This window comes from Odocoileus virginianus, chromosome 15, assembly GCF_023699985.2.
Source record: "Odocoileus virginianus isolate 20LAN1187 ecotype Illinois chromosome 15, Ovbor_1.2, whole genome shotgun sequence".
NCBI classification, from domain to species: Eukaryota; Metazoa; Chordata; class Mammalia; order Artiodactyla; family Cervidae; genus Odocoileus; species Odocoileus virginianus.
In genome coordinates, this window is record NC_069688.1 from 7,337,257 (window position 1) to 7,361,724 (window position 24,468).

General features: G+C 49.7%; 1 protein-coding gene across 1 annotated transcript; it reads left to right on the plus strand.

Moving 5' to 3' along the window:
- Window positions 1-65: 65 nt before the first annotated feature.
- On the plus strand, window positions 66-24,177 carry OC90 (otoconin 90). The gene is made up of 13 exons (XM_070476997.1): window positions 66-273; window positions 2,024-2,089; window positions 3,597-3,653; window positions 6,106-6,280; window positions 8,575-8,687; window positions 10,790-10,918; window positions 11,070-11,111; window positions 12,453-12,503; window positions 15,419-15,472; window positions 18,113-18,229; window positions 18,801-18,972; window positions 20,660-20,766; window positions 23,388-24,177. The coding sequence occupies exons 1-13, from the start codon at window positions 228-230 to the stop codon at window positions 23,678-23,680; spliced, it is 1,422 nt and encodes a 473-aa protein (XP_070333098.1). The 5' UTR covers window positions 66-227; the 3' UTR covers window positions 23,681-24,177.
- The last annotated feature ends 291 nt before the right edge of the window (window positions 24,178-24,468 follow it).

The following is a 24,468-nucleotide window of genomic DNA, read 5'->3' on the forward strand; positions in this document are numbered from 1 at the left end:
GGAGAGTCCCAGGCCCTAGCCTGTCTCATTACTGTTAGTTAAGCCGCTTGCAAGGCTGGGACAGAATCGCTTTCAGGCCTTTCTCCCTTTCCTACACTGCATTTTAGGACAAACGGCTCCTGTGGGGTCTCGTGTCCTGCTTTTGAAAGCATACTCACCGCGCCCCGCTGACTTTCCCCCCAGGACGCTCCTGTTGGTGCCAAGGTCCTTGCCTTTGGTCTGCCGCCATGATTGTGCTTCTCCTCCTAGGAATGCTGATGGCCCCACGTGGCGGTGAGTAATGGTATTTGACTGTACTTCTGGCTTCGTATATATTTACTATGAACACTGGGGCTTCCCATGTGGCACTAGTGGTAAAGAATGCCCCTGCCAATGCAAGAGAGGTGAAAGAACTCGTGTTCAATCCCTGGATTGGAAATACCCCTGGAGAAGGAAATGGCAACTCATTCCGGTGTTCTGGTCTGGGAAATCCCATGGGCCGAGGAGCCTGCTGGGCTACAGTCCACGGGGTCGCAAAGGCTGGGACAGGACTGAGCAAACACACACACATGAACACTGGGCCATCATGTCAAATTCCATTTGATTTACTTATGAGTATTTTTATCCCCTTGCCTAGTGAGTGATAGAAATCAAACATTATTGATAAGCTTGAGCGTTAATCCATATCTTGAGTATGGACGTGGGGGCTGGGCGTTGAGGTGGGCACCAAGTGAAGGGCAAGGGGGCCGGTGAGCGAGGGCCTCTCTGCCCAACAGTAAATCTCCCCCACGGTTCACAGCCACCGTCCTTTGCTTTGCGTGGCCTCTTTAACCCGCAGTCGCTCTGTTGCCCCTTCAGACTAGATTGACTGGTTTGATCTCCTTGCAGTCCAACGGACTCTCAAGAGTACATTCAAATCCTAAAGTCATCTAAGTAAGCTCCTTGCTATGAAGAACCTAGACAGTGTATTAAAAAGCAGAGATATCACGTTGCCAACAAAGGTCCATATAGTTAAAGCTATGGTTTTTCCAGTAATCACATACAGATGTGAGAGTTGGACCATAAAGAAGGTTGAGCACTGAAGAATTGGTGCTTTTGAATTGTGGTGCTAGAGAAGACTCTTGAGAGTCCCTTGGACAGCAAGGAGATCAAACCTGTTGATTCTAAAGGAAATCAACCCTGAATATTCATTGGAAAGACTGATGCTGATGCTGAAGCTCCAGTACTTTGGCCACCTAATGTGAAGAGTGGACTCATTAGAAAAGACCCTGATGCTGGGAAAGATTGAAGGCAGGAGGAGAAGGGGACGACAGAGAGTGAGATGACTGGATAGCATCATCAACTCAATAGACATAAATCTGAGCAAACTCGGGAGATAGTGAAGGACAGAGGAGCCTGGTGTGCTGCAGTCCATGAGGTCACAAGGAATCGGACACAACTTAGTGACTGAACAACAACAGATGTCTTCCACCCTATCATCATCTTCTCCCCAAGCAACATTTATCAAAGTGCAGCTTCTAGACCAGCAACGTTCAAACCAGCTGGGAAGCTTGTTAAAAATATCTATTTCTGATACTAACTCTGGAGTAAGACTGCTGGATCAGACCTGAGTGAGGGCATAAGGACCATAATTTTTTATGAGCTTGTATCCCAGATTGATGCTGATAGTCTGGAGAAAACCCCTGTCCTCAATTACAAACTACATGGGGCTTGGGGTCTTTTCTGTATCTGTTTTTATTTCCACCAATCCTTCATCTCAAGAAACTACAAACAAAGATGCCATATAAGTTTAAATTGTATGCTTCATATGCAGCAGCAGCTTCAAGATAAGTCTCAAAGACTACCAAAACCAGAAGACTACTCCCTTAAGACCAACCAATATAAAACACTGGGCCACGCTGGTCACTCCAGCTACTAGAAAAATATGTGTAGAATTCAACTAACCTGCATCTTCATTGCTATCCTGGCTGCTACCTCCCAGTCCTACCCAGCACGTGGGCAGTGCCTGTGTTTGTACTAACCTTGTTCTTCTCCTCGTTTATAGGGGGCCACCCTCTTGACACCCCACACCTTCCAAATAAGCTGCCTCTGGGACTCTCAGAAAATATCAGTAAGGATCCTTTGCTTTTTTCTTAGGAGACCTAGCTGGGTAGCAAGCCATCTAGGATATTGGCATAGAGACTGATCCCTTCTGAATATACCCTAGAGTAGCTTAGTGCTATGGCATTTGTTGGTACAGTGATTTGAGTAAGACTCCAAAGCGTCTACCTCACAGTTTATTCTGGCGTCTGAGCCACCATCGGGTTCTCCTTTGAGACAAAGCACTAAAAACTCTTATCGAAAGAGACGGGTCAGCTGGAAGGGGAAACCAGGAGAAGGAAGTAAATAGGCTAATCAATCAGGGTTACACAGTAATTGTATTGAAAGGCAGGACAAAAAGAAAAAGGTGATGCATTGCAGGGCTCAGGTTATCAGAAAAGGGAATCTGTAATTGTTCCTTGGAGAAGGGAACGTTTTCCTGGTGCTGGACTGTAAAGAGTTCTCAGGTGGGTTTTTATACAGGCATTGCTGAAGAATAGAGTACATAGCGAATTAGCTGGTGAGGTTTACCCTGAGCTGAGGGTTCGTTTCTGACCTTTCAGAGAGGTAAGTGTAGCCAACCAAGTCATTTGTGCATGAGCCCGTGCAAGCTAAGTGACTAGTCCCGTCCAGACACACGTCCGTGGCCTCTCCCCAAATGGCATAACCCCCTTGGGACGTGCAAGGCCCGGGAGCACGTCTTCTTCCGGTAGACGTTTAGACTCACAAGCCACCCTTGGTTTTTGGAAGGATCAAGGCCAGGAAGCACAGTGTGCTAGCAGGCCATGCCAGCCACTCTTCTTTAACAGGAGAAGCCCTGGCATCAGTCTATTGAGCAGTCCAGGCCCTCCTAAGTAACAGCGCAGATACAAGGGGCTCACCTGGAGCAGCCCCAGACCTGCTTTAACCTTGAAGCTGCTTTCTCCATAGACATCAATATACCTAGTAACCAGCTCATAAGTATAACTTCTAAAATGCCCAGAAGGGATGCTACCCAATTTCAAAAGTCGTCACATTGATGGAGATCCAAAATGATGACTTCCTGCCGAGTGTTTATAGTTCAGCCATAGTTTCTACCAGTCCAGACAGACCTCACCATCCAGGGGTCTTTTTCACCACTGAGCATTGTTGTGAAGGGCTAACTTGGAATTGGAAGTCTTTTCCATCATTGGAAAAGACCCAGACACTGGGAAAGATTGGAGGCAGGAGAAGGGGACAACAGAGGATGAGGTGGTTGGATGGCATCACTGACTCAATGGACACGAATTTGAGAAACTCCAGGAGATGGTGAAGGCCAGGGAAGCCTGGCATGCTGCTGTCCATGGGGTCACAAAGAGTCAGACATGACTGAGCGATTGAACAACAACACAGTTCAATTTTTATCTTATCAGGCTTCCATGGTAACCTGTGTTACTAGAAAGTTAGCCCAAGGTCAAATCTATCCTGGAGAAGTTTTACTCACTCTTCCTGAAGGGGGTGGACAGAGAAAGGAAAGGGGAGAACCCAGCTCTAATGTATTATCTCTTCCTTCCACTTAGGTATGACTTTCTTCAATGGGATGTTTAGAGATGTGGAAGGTGTGGCTGAAATTTTTGGTGAGTTAAATATGAACTTCCTTTTATCCCCTGGCTGTTAGGGCATGGCAGGCGGGGGGGAGGATCTAAGGAAATCAAGAGGACTTGGGGGTCTGCCCTCTGAGCTCCCATGGCCTCCCCTGCAAGCTCTGAGCAATGTGATCAGACCCTGATGAGAATAGTGGTGCCTTTTATTGTAGGGTGAGTCACTGAGGGACCAGGTGGTTTCACTGTCCTTCCTTCATTCTTACTGAGCACAGCCTGGTCAGGAGGGGAATGGCATCCCTCTTTTCCAGGCAAAGGAGTTAAGGGAATTGCCCAAAGCCACACAGTCAGAAGGGACAAGGTCTTCTCTGAGTCCAGAGCTTGGTCCTCTTATACCGAAGTAGTTTTATGTTTCTTTCTTAACTAGTAAATATACATAAAGTTTGAGAAACATTCCATGGATCAGTTATATATCTATTATGTGACTACCAATTGCATGATGCTGTGGATGCTGTGATGATTCCTAGCCTTGATAGCTAAAAGTACCCAAAACAAGATTATAATATGATGGACACAAGCAAGGTGGCTCTGCATTGCCTATTAGGCTATGCTAGGTTTAAAAGTGCCCTTACAATGTATAAATGACTAAGTGCAGGTCTTGAATGAATATGCATGTTTCCATAAATACACACACACAAATCCTAGATGGACTTTTCCCATCAACATAGAACCTTTTATCATGTTTCTGATTAGACTGTGTGGAAACAAAACATGGGTGGGGAAGTTTGAATGAGGTAGGGAGAAACTGGCAGAGCAGTGAACAGTCAAGGTGGGTGTGATCCTCACAACTTTGGACCTCCCCAAAAGAAAGCTGAGGACCAAAGAATTGATGCTTTTGAGCTGTGGTGTTGGAGAAGACTCTTGAGAGTTCCTTGGACTGCAAGGAGATCCAACCAGTCCATCCTAAAGGAAATCAGCCCTGAATATTCAATGGAAGGACTGATGCTGGAGCTGAAACTCTAATACTTTGGCCACCTGATGCGAAAAACTGACTCATTAGAAAAGACCTCACCATCCAGGGGTCTTTTTCACCACTGAGCATTGTTGTGAAGGGCTGACTTGGAATTGGAAGTCTTTTCCATCATTGGAAAAGACCCTGATGCTGGGAAAGATTGAAGGGAGGAGGAGAAGGGGATGACAGAGGATGAGATGGTTGGATGGCATCACTGACTCAATGGACATGAGTTTGAGTAGGCTCCGGGAGTTGGTGATGGACAGGGAGGCTTGGCATGCTGCAGTCCACAGGGTTGCAAAGAGTCAGACATGACTGACTGACTGAACTGAACTGAAGCTCTTTTTGATCACCCTGTTCATTTAAATTGGTGCTATAGGATCATCTCATTAAGTATTTAATGATCCTCCAGGCAGAGAGGGTGAGCACGAGATGTAGAGTCATAAAGCTGGATGCTGTTTGCTTGCCAGTTACATTTGCAAGAGCATTTTGTTTAGGGCAAGTCATCATCACTTGTGGATACCTCAGGCATGTCTCTGACCTTTGATTTTTTTACCTGTGATAGAATAGGATCTGTCTATCAGAATGAACAAGACATTTATGGGATCATTGACCATGAAAGCTTTTCATAGCATTACTCTCTATCAATTATAACTATTGTGCTATTTAAAGCATCTAACTGTTTTTGGTACATAACAGGTTACCCCAGATATTAGTGTCTATACTACTTTTTTCCCTTGGGCTGATTTATAGTTCTTTATTGCCAGGACTGTATCATTTGGGATCCATTCAGGAAACTAATAGAGGCTTAAATAATAAAGACATTTAATAATCTCACATAAGCCATCTGAAAGCCCAAGGACTTGAGCTACTGTGATGCAGTAGCTCAACACAGGCCTCTGAGACCCAGCAGCTCGTTTTATCTTGCCCCACCGCTCCCTTGGACATAGTTTTTCAGCTTTAGATATGGGGCCTCATGGTTGCAAAGTGGTTGCTGCAGTTCCAGCCCAGCATAGCCTCATCACATTCAAGGAAGAAGAAAATTGGAGGTCAGAAAGGCCCTTTTCTATGTCTTTGTGTTTTATTAGGGAAGGAATATTTCTCCAAAGCTTCTAACAGATTACCCCTGAAGTTTCTTGGGTCATACCTGGTTTTCATGGTCAGCCCTAGACTAACCTTATCACAGAAGCATGGGATTACCATGATGAGCTGAGAATAATTATTAAACATCCCTAGGGACTTTGCAAGGAGGCTCACCTTCCTGGAGTACTTTTCAGTTTTGTTGGTAAGGCAGAAGGATGAATGGCTGTGGGGGGCAACCAACAGGGACCGCAGCTTGTAAACCCGCCTCCCTTCAATTATCTGGAAGTCCTGAGTATGCAGTGGGTGCTTAGTAGGTGAGGAGGTACTATCCCCCTGAGAAGGGGGCTCCCTCCTCAACTCTGGCTCCTGGTGCGCCCGGCTCCCCTCCCCCAGACTGCCTGGGCTCCCACTTCACCTGGCTGCAGGCCGTCTTCACCAACTTCCCCGCGCTGCTCCAGTTCGTGAATGGTATGAGGTGCGTGGCTGGGCTCTGCCCCCGGGACTTCGAAGACTACGGCTGTGCCTGCAGGTTTGAGATGGAAGGGCTGCCTGTGGACCAGTCTGACAGGTGAGCAAGACCAAAGGTGAGCTCGTGGAGGCCCGGCTGAGCCTTGGGCAGAACACAGGTGCAGAAGGCTCCCTGGTCCGTGGTTCTGTGTGCAGGTGTATATGGGCCTGTGCAATACAATTTAAAATCTTAGACAAATTCAGTGTTAGCAGGGATACTGCAAATAGCTACTGGTAGCAGGAGGGTCAGTTAGGACAGTGTGGTGGTATCTGCTAGAGTTTGGGGGCTTCTTTGATGGCTCAGTGGTGAAGAATCTGCTGGCAGTGCAGGAGCCTCAGGAGGCTTGGCTTTGATCCCTGGGTTGGGAAGATGCCCTGGAGCAGGAAATGGTAACTCACTCCAGTATTCTTGCTTGAAAACCCCAAGGGCAGAGGAGCCTTGTGGGCTACAGTCCGTGGGGTCACAAAGAGTCGGACACGACTGAGTGATTGAGGCTGCTCACATGTTAGAGTTTTAAGCAGATCACCTACAACCCAGTAATTCCCATTCTCTGTCCCTTACGGACCTGACCTTGGGCAAGTTATTTTACTTCTTTGTGTCCCAGTTTATTTATCTATTAAATGGAGGTAATAAAAACACCTACCTCACAGAGTTATTATTTAGGATTACACGACCAAATACAAGTTAATGTGATGGAGTTCTGCCTGACTTATTGTTTTCGAAGGTATTAGTGGCTGATAACAACAGTGACACTATCAGCAGTGCTGTGTCAGTAGTGATGACAGCAGTAGTGATAGTGACAACAGTAGCAGTAACGGTTGTCATAGGAGCTACGGGAGCATTAGCAGTAATGGCAGTGATAGCGACAGAAGCGGTACAGTAAGCCTGTGACGGTGCTGGTGTCAGTGGTGGTACCAGTGCTGGTGGCTGTAGTGATAACCATAGTGGCAGCAACAGCCGCAGTACTGATGAAACTGCAGTTAGGGTTGGGTCTGGGTTAGTCACAGCAGTAGTAGCAGACGTGGTGGTGGCAGTGGTTACAGCAGTGAGAGAAGCCCTAGTAGACGTGCCACTAGCAGTCGTTACGCTGCAGCAGTAACGGGAACCATAGTAACTGCACCAGTGTGCAAGTCGGAAACAGAACCCACGTCTCACTGCTCCTCGGGGACCACGTCCACACCTCACTGCTATTAGGCTTGCCTGCTGAATCACTTCAGTCGTGTCCGACTCTTTGTGACCCTTTGGACTGTAGCCTGACAGGCTTCTCTGTCCGTGGGATGCTCCGGGCAAAAATACTGGCTTGGGTTGCCATGCCCTCCTCTAAGGGATCTTCCCAACCCAGGGATGGAGCCCAGGTCTCTTATGTCTCCTCCACTAGCAGGTGGGTTCTTTACAACTGGTGCCACCTGGGAAGCCCCACTGGTGCTACATTTGTCCCCAAGCCCAGTGTGATGGAGTGTGTGCCTTCATCCACACAGACTCCCAGAAGATAAGGAAGGATTCCCATTGGTGTAAGTTGTTTCTGGACCAGAGAGGGTAGTCTTTCATCCCTGGGACCATAAGCCAGCTCACTGACATTCAGAAAGGGAGAAACTGATTCCATTCGGGGCATGGTGCCAGGACCATTTCTGGGAACGTGTTTTTCTTTCAGGTCCTCTCCTGCCACTTCTTTTAGTTACTAAAATACTGAGCAGACCTAGAAGTCAAAAAAATAAAGCAGCAATTCATCACTGTGTGAATGATCAAAGTGTTGATGGCCGAAACTGGCAGAATGGTGCATCACACCCAATTTCAGTGACTTTACACAGTGCAATTGATGGAGGTGGGAATTTCCAGACTTCTGGAAGACAGATTATTTCCACCTTGAACTTGCCAGATCCCAAAAATAATTGCTATGGTTTATTGAGTGTTTACCGCATGGCAGGGTCTGTATTGACATTGTATGGACCTTACCAGACCTTTACAAGTTAGGCAGTGTCAGAAACAGCAGCTTGCCCGAGGCCATCAGCTGCCTGTGTGTTTTTCCTTCCTTACAGTGGGCGCCACTGTCCTCCCGTCTGCACTGCAAGAGCCACCTGACTTAGTTGTTTGGTGTCAGCCTCTCTCTCTGATCAGCCTTGACCTTGGCAAGTTACAGAGCTCCGTGTGTCTAAGTTTTCACATATGTAAATGCTGGTAGCAATAATAGCACCTGCTGCATAGGTAACACAGTTCAAATTCAAACGTGATGTGTGTGTGCACGCACTAAGGACTGAAACAGGTCACTGCCAGGAACCATCCGGAGACACTGAGTGATGGCGTGCTGCCTGCCCGCGTTCTAACCCACACTCTCCTTCCAACCCTTCCTGCCGCAGCTGCTGCTTCCAGCATCGCAGGTGCTACGAGGAGGCCGCTGAGATGGGCTGTCTGCAAGACCCTGCCAAACTTAGCACAGATGTCAACTGCGTCAGCAAGAGTATCTCGTGTGGTGAGCATCTCCAGGTGTCCCAGGAGACTGGGCTGAGAAACGACAGTTTAGAGACCCCAGGCCCGGGCTCCCAGGGCCCACCAGCATCATTGTCGCCATTGCCAGCATCGCTGTGGGTACTTACAGCCCCGTCAGATCTATGGCAGCTTCACCTTGCCTGGAGTAGAGGCACACTGCGTGCTTTCTGAATTGAAACAATAGTTGCTTAGCAGATTATTTGATTTACAACTCTATGCTTGTACCAACCCTGGAAGCTTGGGAAGGGCAAATAGTTTGCTACTTATGCATTGTGTGATTTAGGGGAGGGAGTACCCTGACCTTCTACTTAACAGCTCAGATCCTCAAAATGGGGAGGATAGAACCTGCTTCAGAGATTTGTTATAAAAATTAAATAATGCTTAAATGTAGAATAGCATTACATTTAATATTTTTAAACAGTGTTAAATGTCAAACAATATGGAGACTGGCCTCTGTTGAGAACACAATGATGGTGGAAGTGGAGGCAGACGCCGTGTTGGATGAATAAGGCTGGGGGGCTTGTTTATAAGAATCAGATACTTGTATGTTCAAGTCTCAGCTCTCCACCTTACCCGCTGTGTGACTTCAGGAATTTTACTTCTTATCTCTGAACAACCCTGGCAGAAGAAGTAAAATAGGCCAAAGCAGAGAGGGAAGAAGACCATGGCAAGATGGGGTACTGTATTAGAGCCAGGCTTTTTGAATGCCTGTTACATGTTGTGGCTAGTATACACAGCAATTCTGGTCGTCCTAACAACTCTGTTAGACAGGAGTCGTCATCCCCAGTGTTCAGACAAGGAGAGAAAGGCTCAGAGAAATTAAATAACTCTCCCAAAGTCACATAGCTGCCAAGTGGCAAAGCCAGAGTTTGAACCCAGGTTTGACTGGCCCCTCAATCCAGGTAATGTCAACTGGCAGGCGTTTGGAGCATCGGGAAGGGTGTCAATCATTGGTGAGGAACGCAGTGGGCCAGGGAAACGTGGCTCATTTGTTCGCTCACTCAGCACTTACATGCTGAGCACCTGCGTGCTGACGGTACCTGACCTTCTGGAATCTCCTCTGGGCTGTCGGACACTGAAAATGTCAGAAAGAAATCGCATGGTATGTTAGGTAGTGCTAAGATCTGGGAAGGACAATACCTCAGAGGAAACGCATAGAGAGGCCAGGGGAGGGGGATCCCATTTAAATAAGAAAGTCAGCTGAAACCTCCTTGGGAAGACCGAGAGGAGGAGGAAGCCACAGGTGACTTCTCAGGAGAAGAGCAGTTGGAAGAAGTGGCCCGTGGTGGACGCGGGGCTCCGGGTGCCTGGTGTGTTTCTGAAATAAGGGGGACAGTAGGTCAGAAGTGGGGTGACGAGGAGGAGTGAAAGGAGGTGAGGTCTGAGAAGGAACAGGAGGTAGTGGTTTTTACTTTGAGTGAAGACATTGACGGAGGACTCTGAACACACACAAAAAGGCGTGGTTCGACCTGAGTCTTAAAGGACTATTCTGGCCCCTCAGTGGTGAGAAGAGGCTGGGCAACAGGGGAGGAGGCGGGGGGTCTAGTGAGGCCTCTGATGGAAGCCAGGCAGGATGGTGGGGGATGGAGAGAAGGTGGGGTGCATTGTTGCTGTTGTTTAGCTTCTCAGTTGCATCTGACTCTTTGCAACCCGTGGACTGTAACCCACCAGGCTCCTCTGTCCATGGGATTCCTCAGGCAAGAATAGTGGAGTGGGTTGCCATTCCCTTCTCCAGTGGATTTTCCCCACCCAGGAATCAAACCTGTATCTCCTACATTGGAAGGAGGATTCTTTATCACTGAACTGCCAGGGAAGCCCAGGGCTGCATGATCAGATTCATATAGGTTGAAAGCAGAGCCGGTAGGGTGGCCTGCTGGATGGAGTGTGAGTGTGGGAGAAAAGTGCCTTTGGCTCCCACGCTGGACCACACAGCAGAAGGGATGGAGCCGGCATGGATGAGATGAAGAGAACCACAAGAGAAGCGGGGCTTTGGGGGCAAGTCAGGAGTCAGTCTGCGCATTTGCATCACCCCTTGGGATTCCCAGTGAGCCCTTCCGATCTGCTCTGTCCTTGCTCTGTGTATAGAGTCCGGGGACACCTGTGAGCACCTGCTGTGTACCTGCGATAAGGCTGCCATAGAATGCTTGGCTCAGTCCAGTGTCAACTCTTCCCTGAACCTTCTGGACACGTCCTTCTGTCTGGCTCAGCCCCCAGGTAGGAAGACCCAGGCCCGGCGTCATCGCTGGGGATGGTGATCTGGGGTGGGAGCTGGTCAGAGGCCATCATCACTGTGTTTCTTCAGATGCCCCAGACCAGCGCCTTCTAACATCGCCAAACCCACTCCTCTAATGTGCTTTCTTTTCAGAGACAGCCAGCAAGGAGGAGCTGCTGACAGTCCTGCCCAGGGGTAAGGCCTCTTCGGGAAGCCACTCTTGCTTGGACCACAGGGCCTTGGTTACAGATGGGAGTGGATGAATCAGGGTTAGGTTGGGGAGCTGGAGTGACCCGTGGCACTGAAGGCATGTCCACCTCCTCCAGCCAGAGGCGCCACTGAAGTGTGAAGTGAAGTTGCTCAGTCAGGTCCGACTCTTTGCAACTCCATGGACTGTAGCCCACCAGGCTTCTCCGTCCATGGGATTTTCCAGGCAAGAGTACTGGAGTGGGTTGCCATTTCCTTCTCCAAGAGACACCATTACTTCTGATAAATTCAGTCCATATCCAGCATCAAATGGCCCTTGCTAGGTAGACAGGTGTGAATTTAATCCAGTTAGGATGAAGACCCCAGGTTCTTCCTCTCTGTCTATAGCTGTGAGCAGGACACGGTTCAGTACTCAGATAGGGCAAGGCCCTTCCAGCTGGGTGACCTCCTGGTGGCTGAGGCCTCCTGGGGACAGACTGGCTGCCTCCCTCCTCTGTCCACCAGAGCCTGCGGCCCAAGGAGCCACCTGGCCCAGGTGGGGACTCCCTGAAGAGGAGGCTGTTTTCTTTATGTCCCTTTTCAGGACAGGGTGGGCTCTTCATAACTGTCTACTGAACGAAGCAAGGGATGGTTCTAACTCTAACACATGCGTCTTATGAAACAAAGTGAGAGTTAAATTTATGCATGTCATTCCTTGTCCACCAAATTCCCCCGATCTCAGTCCCAACCTCGTGGGTACCTGAAGATGGGAAGTTCAAGGTGCGCCTTGGCCGAGCATCCTTCTTTTCCTGGGGCTGCAGTCTCTTTTCAGAACTAGTCCTGGTGTGTTTGCTAAAGAGGAAGTTGGTGTGACTATGTGTGCCGTGGATGTGGGTGTGCCCGTGCCTATATGTGTGTGGATTTGTGTATGAGCATGTGCAGTGTGCTTGTGTGGACGTGTGTGGGGGGATTGTGTGTGCATGTGGTACCTCTGCGGACCTTCTGAGTCCAGCACCCTTTTCTGTCTGCCCTCCCGTGTGAACAGTGGTCTTCTCAGGTGGGAACCACCTCCCACAGCCACAAGCCTTCGGGGTCTGCAGCCCTTTGGTTGCAACAGCCGTGTCTGATGGTGTCACTTTCCCCACGAGAACAGCAGTGACTGGAGTGCCTCCTGAGCGGGGGCCCTGCCGGGCACCCCCGTGTCCTGGGGCGGGGTGCGAGAGGCAGGACGAGCAGCCCCGCTGGGAACCTCTTTGCCAGCCCCCTCACTCCCCCCTTGCGCAGCCGGCCTTGGGGACCCTTGGCACCTGCTTTCATCACCCGTTGCTCCCAGGGTCTCTCTTTCTGCAGTGGTTCCTGCGGAGCCCACGGACTCCAGCCTGGTGGCCATCTCAGGAGAAGGTGAGCACAGGGGACTGGTGGGGAACCCAAATACCCGTGTTTTGATGGTGCCACCTGCCCACTTACTGACATTGGCTATCTAAAACTCCCCCCGCCTGGGCTTGCAGTGGAACCGCCTCCAGAACATTCCAGAGTCCCTCCTACTTCCTTTGGACCCACAGATCTCTTTTCTACTTGCTCAGCTTTCTCCCACAACTCCTAGTCCCCTCTCAGGAGAATTACCAGTTCAAACCCAGGACCCACACCCTCGACCATCTGACCTTGAACTTCAGATGAACAACAAATGCTGTGTTTGTATAAATGTGTCCCAGAATTTGCATGAGCCCTACTTCTGCTAAAAAGATATTTATTGTTCATGGGAAACCCAAATATAACTGGGCTCCCTGGCTTTTTATTTGCTAAATCTGGCGTCTGCACACCCACTGCCTACAGGTTTGTGCCTTGTTCTCTTTTGCTGCTGCTGCTTCTACAAGGTTAGAAGCAGAGGCTCATGGGCTCATCCCGTGGCCATCCTCCATGTCCAAGGTCAGGTCATCCCCAGCAGCTCCCAGATAGCCTGTGCCTTGGAGTCCTGGTCCTGAGAAAAGAGGAAAGGGCCCCAGTACCAAACCGAAGCTCCACCATATGCCCTGCCCCCAAGCAGCCGCCAAGCCCAGCATGACTGGCAGCGGCCACATCCCTTCTAAATTGAGGATAATGGGACTTCCTCAGCTGCCCAGTATTTAAGACTCCAAGGTCCCAGTGCATAGGTTCGATCCTTGGCTGAGGAACTAAGGTCTTGCGTTACTGCACAGCATGGCCAAAAGCAGACCAAAAAAAAGAATAAATAAAAAAATTGAGCATAAGCTATGGGTTTCCTGGCCCCACCAGACAATCACAGAATAACCCCCAATTCATATATTTTCCAATGTCTTCAACCAGAATCCTTATTTCCCTTGTGGCATGACCCTGGGAAAGACTCAATAAGGTTCGTCAAGGAGTCTGGAGTCCAAGTTGAGGAAGAGAGTGGATGCACTCACATCTTTGCACCCCAACACACACTCAACGCCCTCACACCCATGACCTCAGCAGCGCCCACAAATGCCCTCTGAGGAGGAAGCCTGAATGTGGGCTCAAAAATCAATCACATGAGTGCCGATGGGACAGTTTGTGAAGGCTTGTAACTATTTCACCATTATGGGGTGAAATTATGTTTTGCTGTCAGGCAGATTTGGGACTGATTCCTGACTTTCCTATTTTTCAGCTGTGTGACTTGGGAAGCATGGTTTAACCTCTCTCAGTTTCACTTTGCACAGGAATCAGGTTTTTGTTTTTGTTTTTTTTTCCAGTTAAGAGCCAGATAGTAAATATTTTAGACATGGGGGCAAGAAGATCTTTTTCACAACTACTCAACTCTATCATTCCTGCAGGAAAGCAGCCATAGACAGTCTGTAACTAGATGGGTGTGGTTGTGGTGCCAATAAAACTTTATTGACAAAAATGAGCTGAGGGCCGGGTCATAGTTTACCAATCCCTGGAAAAAGATGACTGTTCCTATTCTTTGGGGAGGCAGAAGAATTAAATGAGACAGAGCATGGGAAGGTTCTGGGCCAGCATCTTGTTACAAAGATTCTAATGTGGCTACCAAAAAAGGGCACACAATGTCAAACCAGAACCAGGATACTGGGCATCTGAAACTATGTAATCTTATTTAATGCTCATACAGTTCTATGAAGTAATTACTATAATCTCCATATTCAGATGGTATATTGAGATGGAGAGAGAAGCTGTCGAAACCCAGAGTAGGTGGGAGGGTTGAGATTTGAAGCTGCCACTTTCTCCATCCTTACTTTTAGACCTACATTTCCTCTTAAGCTGATTTCTGACAAAGCCATTCCAACCAGGGAAAATAATGGCTATTTCTCCCAGAGTGTCATTTGCTGGTCTCTCTATCTAAACACAAGACTGGCCCTTAACTGGCCTCTTGTCCACTGAGTTGAGAAATAATGGAGCCACAACACCCAGACAGAGTCCCTGATCAGATTGCCATGTGTCTTCTCTTCTCTGCCCGGCTAAGGTGCTGAGCTGGGTTAGTAATTGAGATTTGATGATTTCTTTTCACAGTGGCATCTGAGACCAGAGCTGACCAACTGATCACGCTCTCCAGGACAAGTAAGCAAAGGGGACTTCAGAGGAGGGCACCCAGTAGAAAATGCCATCTCAGTATTTGTGCTGAGTTCTGGTGACCAACTTCCCAGGCTCAGTGGTAAAGAACCCCTCTGCCAGTGCAGGAGACATGGCTTCTATCCCTGGGTCGGGAAGATCCCCTGGAGTAGGAACTGGCAACCCACTCCAGTATTCTTGCCTGGAAAATCCCATGGACAGAGGGGAGGCTGGTGGGCGATAGTCCATAGGGTCGCAAAGAGTCAGACACAACCAAGCACGCGCGTGCACACACACACACACACACACACACACACACACACACACACTGGTGGCCACTATTTGACAGGGTCTGGAGTGAATGTTATTATGCCTGTTCTGCAGATTATATAGGAAACCAAGACATTAAAATCTCTAAGTCATTCTAGCCATGACTTCTGGACTGGTTTCTAACCCCAGATGTCAGGATGTAAGATTCATCTTCTTTCTGTTATACAGTTGTGATTTCACAGAGAACAAACTCTTATCTAAAAATAAATGGGCTAAGATGTCATCAAGAGAATTAACCTATTTACTTTGTTCATGGTGATCAACAACCATGGCTCTATTTTTTAAAAATATTTACTTATCTATTTATTTGTCCCCTGGGAAGTGACTAGGGGCAGAGCAGGAGCACATTGCCTCCTGTGCCCAGGGGATGGGAGCTGCCGCTGGAGACTAAGATGGGACAGACTGGAGTTAATGCTCACTCCCTGTCTCTCCTTTGGGGACAGAACCAGGTGGAGACCAGGAAGGCATGGAAGACTCTAGGACCACGCCTTCTCCAGGTAGGCATGCTCAGCTTCCCCCACCTTTGCGTATGATGTTGTCCCCTGTGCATTTATCAGTGTGCTCCCCAAAATGAGAGAAATTGAAGCCAATTTACTTTTAAATTCCCTCCTCTACAAAAATTGCCCCCCTTTACAAAAAAATCGACAAAATGAAATCAAAAGATCCATTAATAGGAAGATACAGAAATCTACCTGCTAAAAAGATGCATTTAGAAAAAAAATACAGAAAACTATACTTCATTGTCTATTTCATCCCACATTGTAAAAATAGCTACTTTTAATAGTTGAAGATGATTTCTTCCAGTCTATACCCAACCCACAGTAAGCACATCTGTAACATAAATAAAATGAGTTTGAGATCACTTGGCAGCCATGGTTTCACAGTCTGAGTTGTATCACTTCATACAATGAGATGATATTCGCTTGACATGAAATGTTTTTCTGTAACATGGGTTTTATAAGCTGTTCAACAGTTCCTTGTATGGAATCCTATAATTTGTTTACCCAATTATTTCTAACATGTGTTATTATAAATAATAGATATGCACTCTCTCTATGCCTATGCACTTCTGATTAATTTGTCAGGATAAATTGCTAGAAGTTGAATTGCTGTAAAAAGGTGTAATCATTTCAGGGCTTTTAATATGTTGCCATATTGCCCTGGAGAAAAACTGAATTTTCACTCACAGGCACATCCCAGTGGCCAACAGTGGATACTATTTAAAAACAAAGAGAACGAGAAACCTCTAGTTTTTAATAGAAGAAAAATGGTAGCTCACTATTTTCCATTGTTCCCTGTGATTAAAATGAAAAGTGGTGTTTTTTTAATACCTGAGCTGGGCTGGCCTCTCTCACCCTGGGACCGCTTGTCCAGGCATGGACTTCAGGAAAACCTGAGCTCAACTCCCGATTTGTGCGGAGGTGACGGGCATTTTAAAAGCAGGTGAGGGAGGTGGGAGGGGAAACTCTTAGGAGCTCCTGCAGGGCCAGAAAAGTGGAATATCCCAAAGAGAGGGTAGGGGCTGTTTTCTGAGACCTGTTCGGCAAGGTGGGTGTGGATGGAAAGCAGTGAATTCTCTTGACTGCCTTGAGCTTTCTCGGACAGGATCTTAAGGGAGACCAGAGCTGGGTTATCCCAGGGACAAGGCTTTCCTTGAGTGTTAGAAACCAGGCTAGGGTTTGCTTGGGCTTCCCTGGTGGCTCAGATGGTAAAGAATCTGCCTGCAATGCAGGAGACTGGAGTTCGATCCCTGGGTCAGGAAGATTCCCCGGAGAAGGGAATGGCTACCCACTCTAGTATTCTTTTCCTGCAGAATTCCATGGACAGAGGAGCCTGGTGGGCTACAGTCCATGGGGTCACAAGGAGTCGGACACGACTGAGTGACTAACACTAGAATTTGGTTACGTCTCTTAGTGTGGGGAGTGCGGATAGCTTGCAGTGCTCACGGGCTAAGGTCGAGCGAGGGCGCAGAGGGGCCTGACTGATGGTCAAGGAGAGTCTTTGTTGTTTCCAGCTCTCTGGAGTGTGGTAGAAAGTCAGCATTTAATGGGTTTCCACTTGTGGGGCTGGAGAACTGAGCAGGATGCTAACCTTAGGAGGCTGAGGTTACGACAAGGCTCCTGGAGGGCTGCTTCCAACCCATCAGGACCAGAGTGTTGAGCAACAGAGACAGGAGCCCAGATGTACGAAGAAAACCAACACATGTGTCTGGGGAAGGACTGCAAGTTAGAGGTCCGGGCCTCACCCTGAGCTCGGGAACTGAGCCTGGGGCAGTGGACGAGTGGGGCAGAGCCTCCTGATGCTCCCTGGTCTGCACCAGACTGGGCTGGAGACCTGGCCTGGGGCTGGAGACCTTCCTGCCTGCTGCCAAGGGGGCAGGTGGGACTGATATACGGAAGTGAAGGGAGGTCCAGGAGGGCAGGACCACATCGCTGGCAGCCTCGCCCGCAGTGGAAGGGCCTTTGCACTTAATTCTGAGCACAAAGAGAGGCTAATGCAGTTTTGAAGCGTTCGGGGAAGAGTCTGGCTTGCCTGCGTGGTTTTGTACTGAGAACCAGCTTAATGTCTCCATCATTCTTCTTTCTCTTCACTTGTGAGCACCTTGGTGGGCCTTTACTTGGCAGGTGCATGATAGTAAACGTGACACCAACATAGGCTCGTGAAGTTGTGCTGTTTCTCGCCCCCAAGATGTCATCCACAGGTTCCAGCTCCGGCCCCGTCAGTTTTAACGTCATCATGGAAAGTTTGGAAAGTCTCACGCAGCAGCCGAGGATCCCTGAGGCTCTGGCCTGGGTGTCTGCAGACCCAGTCTGAGGACACTCTCCTGATGCTTTGTCTGAACTTGGCCTTGAGCACATGTCCATCTGCAAGTCTCTTCTCGAACCATAGCCAATTAACAATGTTATATAGTTTCAGGCGAACAGGGAAGGGACTCAGGTGTACATATACACGTATTCATTCTCCCCCCAACCCCCCTCCCAGACAGGCTGCCACATAACATTAAGCAGAGTTCCAGGTGCTATATAATAGGTTTTTGTTGATTATTCATTTTAAATATGTGTACATGACCTTCCCAAAGTCCTTAACTTCTCTCGAACCACTTTTTGAATAAGGGCCATAAAGGCGTGTGTTTTCAGGGTCTGCAGAAATTGTTGCCACAGTGAAAGGTGTAACTGTCGTCCCCGCTGGCATTAAATCTTTGGGGATGGCTGTATCATCCACCAAAAGCGGTCCCCAGGAGACATCTGGAAAAGGTGAGCAGGAGCAGACAGAGGTGTCTGTGTTCTCCCAGTCTTAAGATCCTCGCGGTGGTTCATCGAGCCCCTTGTCACTGTAAGGCTCTGCGACCATCCCACTTGGTGCCACTAGAGGGCGCCATCTCTCCCGCTGCATGAGCGCCTTTAGTCATCAGCGCTAGAGGCTGAACCGGGAAAGGAACCGCTGACGGAGGGCTCTTGTCGCTCTTACTGGCTCAGGAAGAAAGAGCTCGGCATCGTCCGCACCGTGGTTTGCTGGAAAGAATGAACTTGGGTTTTGATGGCCCTCCTCCTTGGCTCTCCTTCCTCGGGCGCCTTAGCAAAGGCCCTGCCCCTGCAAGGAGCCACAGCGGGCGGGACACACACAGGAGGACTGGGCGCATTCCTGGGCAGGACCCTGGCAAGGCACTGCAGGCCTCTGGGCTTTGTGGTCCTTCCCCCTCTGAACTCGTGACGATGGGGTTTGCAAGGTGGACTTTTGCTTGGCTAAGCCCACGTTGCAGGGCGAGGAGGCAGGGAGGGGAGAAGGAGGGCAGAGAGAGACAGAAATGAGAGTCCTGTTTCTCAGCCTGTGACAGGCTCACCTTCCTGCATCCGGGAAGCGGGGACCACACGCGGGTGAGGCCACAGCTTGGAGAGATGCTCTTCTGCCTGACATCCCGGTGCCCCGAGGACTTTGAATCCTATGGCTGTTATTGTGGGCAGGAAGGACAAGGCGAGCCGAGGGACGCCCTGGACAGGTACGTCGGTTATCGGTTATCGCTTCAGGCTCACAGCGTTGCATTACCGCACTCAGCGGGGCTTGTTGCCATGACAACCCCTTTGTCCTGAGGAGCAGCAGAGGCTCCAAGACTGGCTTGCTGAGGTCATTCAGCCATGAAGGGACAGAGCCAGATTCACATCTTTTGATATAGGAGTCTAGAGTTCCAACACGAGTACTGCCCAGCTGCTCTAAAAGGGTTGATCTGCAAAGACACCTCAGAAAACCCCAAACATGCCTATTTAAACAATGAGTAACGTGTAGAATTGGGTTTTGTAGGTGGCCAGTGGTAAAGAATCCACCTACCAATGCAGGAGATGTGGGTTCGATTCCTGGGTCAGGAAGATACCCTGGAGGAGGAGATGGCAACCCACTCCAGTATTCTTGCCTGGAAAATTCCATGGACAGAGGAGCCTGGTGGGCTACAGTCCATGGGGTCACAGAATCAGACACCACTTCGGGACTAAACAGCAACAACAGCAACGTGTAGAATTGGGGTCTTCAGTTGATTTGCTCTGCAAGAGGACACGTTGAAAGGAGCTTCTTGACAACTTCTAAGTTTAATTGTCAAATTTTGTACCTACTGCTCTTGGAAGAACTTCCACTGACCTCATGCATTCGCTAATTTATTCATTCATTAATATAGGCATTCAGCCTATGCTTGTGCTTTTGCTCTGTGTCTGGCACTGTGCTAGGTGGTAGAGACATAAAAAGGACTAAACTTAAGCAAAGCAGATCATAGCGAATTGCCTCTGAAGCTTACAGAGTGAGAGATATGGACAGTTCAACAAAACACCACCCACTAACACATGCAGTTAGGACACAGAGGAAACAATGGGGGACTCAACCTGGAGACAAGTTAGAGGAAGATTCTGAGAGTAGAACTGGTCAAGTTTAAATATTGATTGCACCTGAAGACTCACCCATTTCACGGCTAGTTAGAGCGCCAGTGAAATGGTGTACACTGCCCACACCCTCTGATGGTGGAGTTGTCAAGGGAGGATTGACAATTATATCACAAGTTTCCTTGGGCTGGGGGGACACTGAAGGAGATTGTGAGACTTTATAGGGCCAGATGGGTGAGTCTAAAAAGCAAGACCATGATTCATCCCCATCTATTTCCTGAGATCTTGCTCTTTGCTGGTCACTTCCTTAGATGCAGGTCTTTATGCTCAGGATAGTTACTCTCTTCTCTTTTAAGGCTGGGGACATCGAGGGTACCCTATGGATGTAGGATGAACTGTTCTGTTGTGTAAAAGGTTGGAGGCAGTGTGTCACTGGTAGCCCATGTGGTACTCTTGTATATACTGAAAGTGGTACTCTTTCCTCAAGACTCTTTCTATTTGTTAGAAAATTCCTGTAGTAAATATGCAAGTCACCCATCTTTTAGGTCAACAGAGTCATGATAAAAATACCCAAAACTTTTTTTACAATTACAAGATGCTTCCAGTGCGATGGACACTGCCTTAGATGTGGCATCCGGGTACAGTCCACAACCCGAACAACTGTACACGGTGGCCCTTGGTGTGTATATCAGTCAGCCCTGTGTGCACTGGAAAGGAGGCACTGGCTAGTCTCACTACTATGGGGAGTGTAGGAGAACTACGCTTGGAGGGAGTTCTGGGGCAGCTGGGGCTCTGACAGGAAACGATTTTCCTTGCTGTTAGGTGCTGTCTGTCCCATCACTGCTGCCTGGAGCAGGTGAGAAAGCTGGGCTGTCTGCTCGAGAGGCCTCCTCAGCCGCCAGTGCTGTGCGTGGACGGTACCCCCAAGTGTAAGTGCTGAGGGCCAGCATAATGGGTTGTTCTTTCATCCAGGTCGGCATGAGAACCACAGCTCATCTGACAGATGCTTTCACAAGCACTTGTTCACCTCTAATGTGGTTTATTATGTACCCTGAGGCACATATTAATACACTTATTCCACTGAGGAGGGGACTCAAGTTCAAGAGGCCAAGTCAGCTGACCAAAGTCACAGAGCCTGTGAAAGCAGGTGGGGACTAATGCCACAACCCACACTTACTCAGTGCTTCGCACGTGCCCTTCTGAGTTCTGGAGTCCATCCTCACTCCAGTCCTCTGAGGGAGCCCTGCGGGCCTGCCCATTTTACAGATGAGGCAACTGAGGTTTGGGATCACACAGATTGGAAGAGCTGATAGAACTGGGGTTGGGACTGTGAAACCGTAATTCCTCAGACTCAGAACCGAGTCTTCACTGTGCAAGTGGGTCCCTTTTCCTAAAAACAGAACCCTTTCCCAATGGAGTCTCCTGAAGAACCCCACAGAGAAGGGGAAGTGACTCCGGCCTCAGGGAGGGGTGGGCCTGCATCTCCACTCATCCCAGTGGTGGAAGCCGGGGGCGCCTCTGTGGCCATTCAGGCTCTGGGGGGGGGGGCATTGGGAAATAGCCCGACCCCCGGGAGCCTCACTGTGCCGGGCTTGCTGTAGGACTGACTTCGTCTACATCTGACCGCTACATCAGTGGGTGTAGTTCCCTTAGGCTTTGCAGCTTAAAAGGAAGCGGTCCCTGGAGCATTTCTCGAGAGCCGCGTGGGGCTGTGTGTCACCCTCACTTTTATCTGGGGAAGCCTCGGCCTGAGTGCTCCTTCCTCCCTGGGCACCCAGACTTTGAGGACCACGTGTGCCTCTTACCTCCGGGAGCTCTGGGCTTTACGTGTCACTCAGTCAGTCATTCACTCACCTCACTATGTGCTTCTCCGAAAAACCGCCACCAGGAACGAGAAACACTGTGAACAGACAGGGTCCCTGCCTTGAATCACTCAAGGCGGGAAGAGAGACAAGCAAGGGCCTCTGTAGTCTTACAGGTACCACTAATAGGTAGTACAAGTGCCCAGGAGCGCGGGGAAAGGGCTTTGGACCCGCGGAGCGCGGCAGCCGGGATGGGGGAGTTTGGGAGGAGTAAGGAGGGGCAGGAGGTTAACAGGTTCCCTGATAACACTGGGTGTGTGTTTTTAAAAAAGAAAGGGGAAGAGGGAGGAGAGACAAGTGGCATTCGGGAACTCCTGAGTCTGGGAATGACACGTGGTTCCGCATTTCGGGAACAGAAAGTGGAGGTGGTGGGGCTGAGGTGATGCAACGTGAGGCTGAGGAGACAGGTAGCAGGTCAGACCCCCAAGGCTGAAGGCTGAAGGCTGCGCGCTTTGTCCTGTGAGGGGCAGGGGTGGGGTTAGGGCCGTGAGTGACGGGGTGAGATGATCATTGTTCTCGGTGGTGCCGTCATGCCTCGGGGTCCCACCTGCTCAGCTTAAGGTGCCTTCATCCTTCTGGCCTCAGTGAATCCGGGAACGCTGTGGTGTCACTTGAACTCCTTGGGGGCTTCAGAGAACCGGCTCCAACCCTCTGTGAGCTGTGAGCGCGATCTCCTGGAGCGGACGCGAGGGCCGGGCTTAAGAGCCGGACACCTTGGAGCCGCTCGGGGCGGTCCTCCGCGAGGGGCAGGGCGGTGGAGCGGCTCTGGGGAACGGGCCGCCGCCTCTGTCCGCTCTGCTCGCCTGTTTCTCCGCCTTCTGCTCCCTGCTGTGGAGATGCCACGGGCGTGTCTGGGCTGATGGGAACGCCGGTGTTGGAGATTTGGAGGGTCAGTGTGATGGAAAAAGCCTGGTTGATCTGGTTGAGTACTTCATGGTAGTATCAGACAAAAAAGAAAATTAAACAGATCCAATACAGACCCAACAGCCCCAGGAAGTCTTCGGGCGGCCCTGGTGGCTGGGACGGTAAAGAATCCACCTACAGTGCAGGAGATCTGGGTTCCAAACCTGGGTTGGGAAGGTCTCCTGGAGAAGTGAATGGCAACCCACTCCAGTATTCTTGCCTGGAGAATCCCATGGACAGAGAAGCCTGGGTGGGCTACAGTCCCTGGGGTCGCAAAGAGTCGAACACGACCAGGCGACTAACTAACACGTCTTTGAAAACCACAGACAAGGATAACATTCGTAGAATCCTTGTCTATGTCTGAGCAATGTCAAACACATTCATTCTTTTGGATCACGCAGATGCTCAGCGCGCCACCCCTACCGCAGGCAACTGGAACAGTCAGGAAATAAAGCAGGGCCACTAGACTGAGCAAATAAAAATACAAATGGTAAAATATAGACATAAATATATTTATATATTTCTGCTGTGATAGAAAGAAGCGTAGGGTGGGATTCGATGGGCGCCCACAGGAAAGACACCCCCCTTAAGCCGGGCGAGGAGCAGAGCGGTGGCCGAGTGGTTTCGTGATGGACAAGTATGAGTCAGCCAGTTGAAAGATACGAGTATTCCCAGCAGAGGATGCAGGGCCTGCAGGACCAAGAGGTTCGAGACGGAGGAGGACCGGCCGGAAGGGGCGAGCATCCCGCGGCGTCTCAGGCTGCTCCTCTGTCCTTGCCCCTCAGGTGTGGGGCAGAACCTGTGTGCGAAGCTGCTCTGCGCCTGTGACCAGTCAGCGGCCGGGTGCATGGCCTCTGCCTTCTACAACCACAGCCTCCAGTCGGCAGGCAGACGCGAGTGCCGGGGCGACCGGCCGACCTGCGAGGGCGGCGGGCCCGCGGCTTCCGCCCCGGGCTCCAGCTCCGAGGAGGACAGCGAGGAGGCCCCGCCCCTCACGGGGGGCCTGAGAAGAACCAGAAGGTTCCTGGGGAAGCCGCTGGGTTTCGTGGGGCCCAGGCCGCCGTACGGCCCCAGATAGACGCCCAGGGGATGTGACCAGCACAGCCCGTGTGAGTGCCTCCTGCTCCCGTAACCCCTCTGGGCCGGTCTCATCCTCCCCGTCCTCAGCGGAGGCACACAGTGCGGGGAGACCCCGCACACACGCACCGTGACCTGTTTGTCAGTTCACATGCCAGGGTGCCTTTGGAGAAGGCAGACAAGGGGTGGTTCGATGCTTCCTGGAGTGCACTGTGGACGCTCAATAAATATTCCAACCAACGTTTCTTTGTTTTAATCCTTATGGCTGTGCCGTGTGTCATGGAGGGTTAGTTTCCCGATCGGGGACTGAACCTGCAGCCCCTGCAATGGAAGTGCATGTTCTTAACTACTGGACTGCCAGGAAGTTCCCTGTTTTTTGTTTTGAAGCAACGTTGTGGATACTGACAAATGAATAGATTGCAAGAGATGACAGAGGAATGGAGGGTGAGAGTATCTCCACTCCCTAATCACTGAAAGCTACTTTTCCTTCTATTAAAATATATATATATATATATATACACACACATATATATATATGTATATATAAAGGAGTGTGTTTAATCAATCTTATGAGATGACATGGGTCACCAGTAGCCCACCAAAGATGCATGCCAACGGCTGACATGACAGCCCTTCTGGTGAGTTGCCACAAGCCGCCACCATGAAGAAACACTGACAACCCTGTCTTGGGTCTGGCAATACTGATTTTAAAAAAAATAGGGGATGATCCCAGTGGCTGGAAGTTTGGGGGATATAAATGCCCTTTTGGACACAGATGAATGTAATAGG

Bases quoted from the DNA above. Each gene is read 5' to 3' on its own strand.
- OC90 (XM_070476997.1), top strand. From the start codon at position 228: ATGATTGTGCTTCTCCTCCTAGGAATGCTGATGGCCCCACGTGGCG. The intron at 3,654-6,105 runs GTGAGTTAAATA...CCCCTCCCCCAG, and splicing joins AGGTGTGGCTGAAATTTTTG to ACTGCCTGGGCTCCCACTTC. The intron at 20,767-23,387 runs GTAAGTGCTGAG...CTTGCCCCTCAG, and splicing joins CGTGGACGGTACCCCCAAGT to GTGTGGGGCAGAACCTGTGT.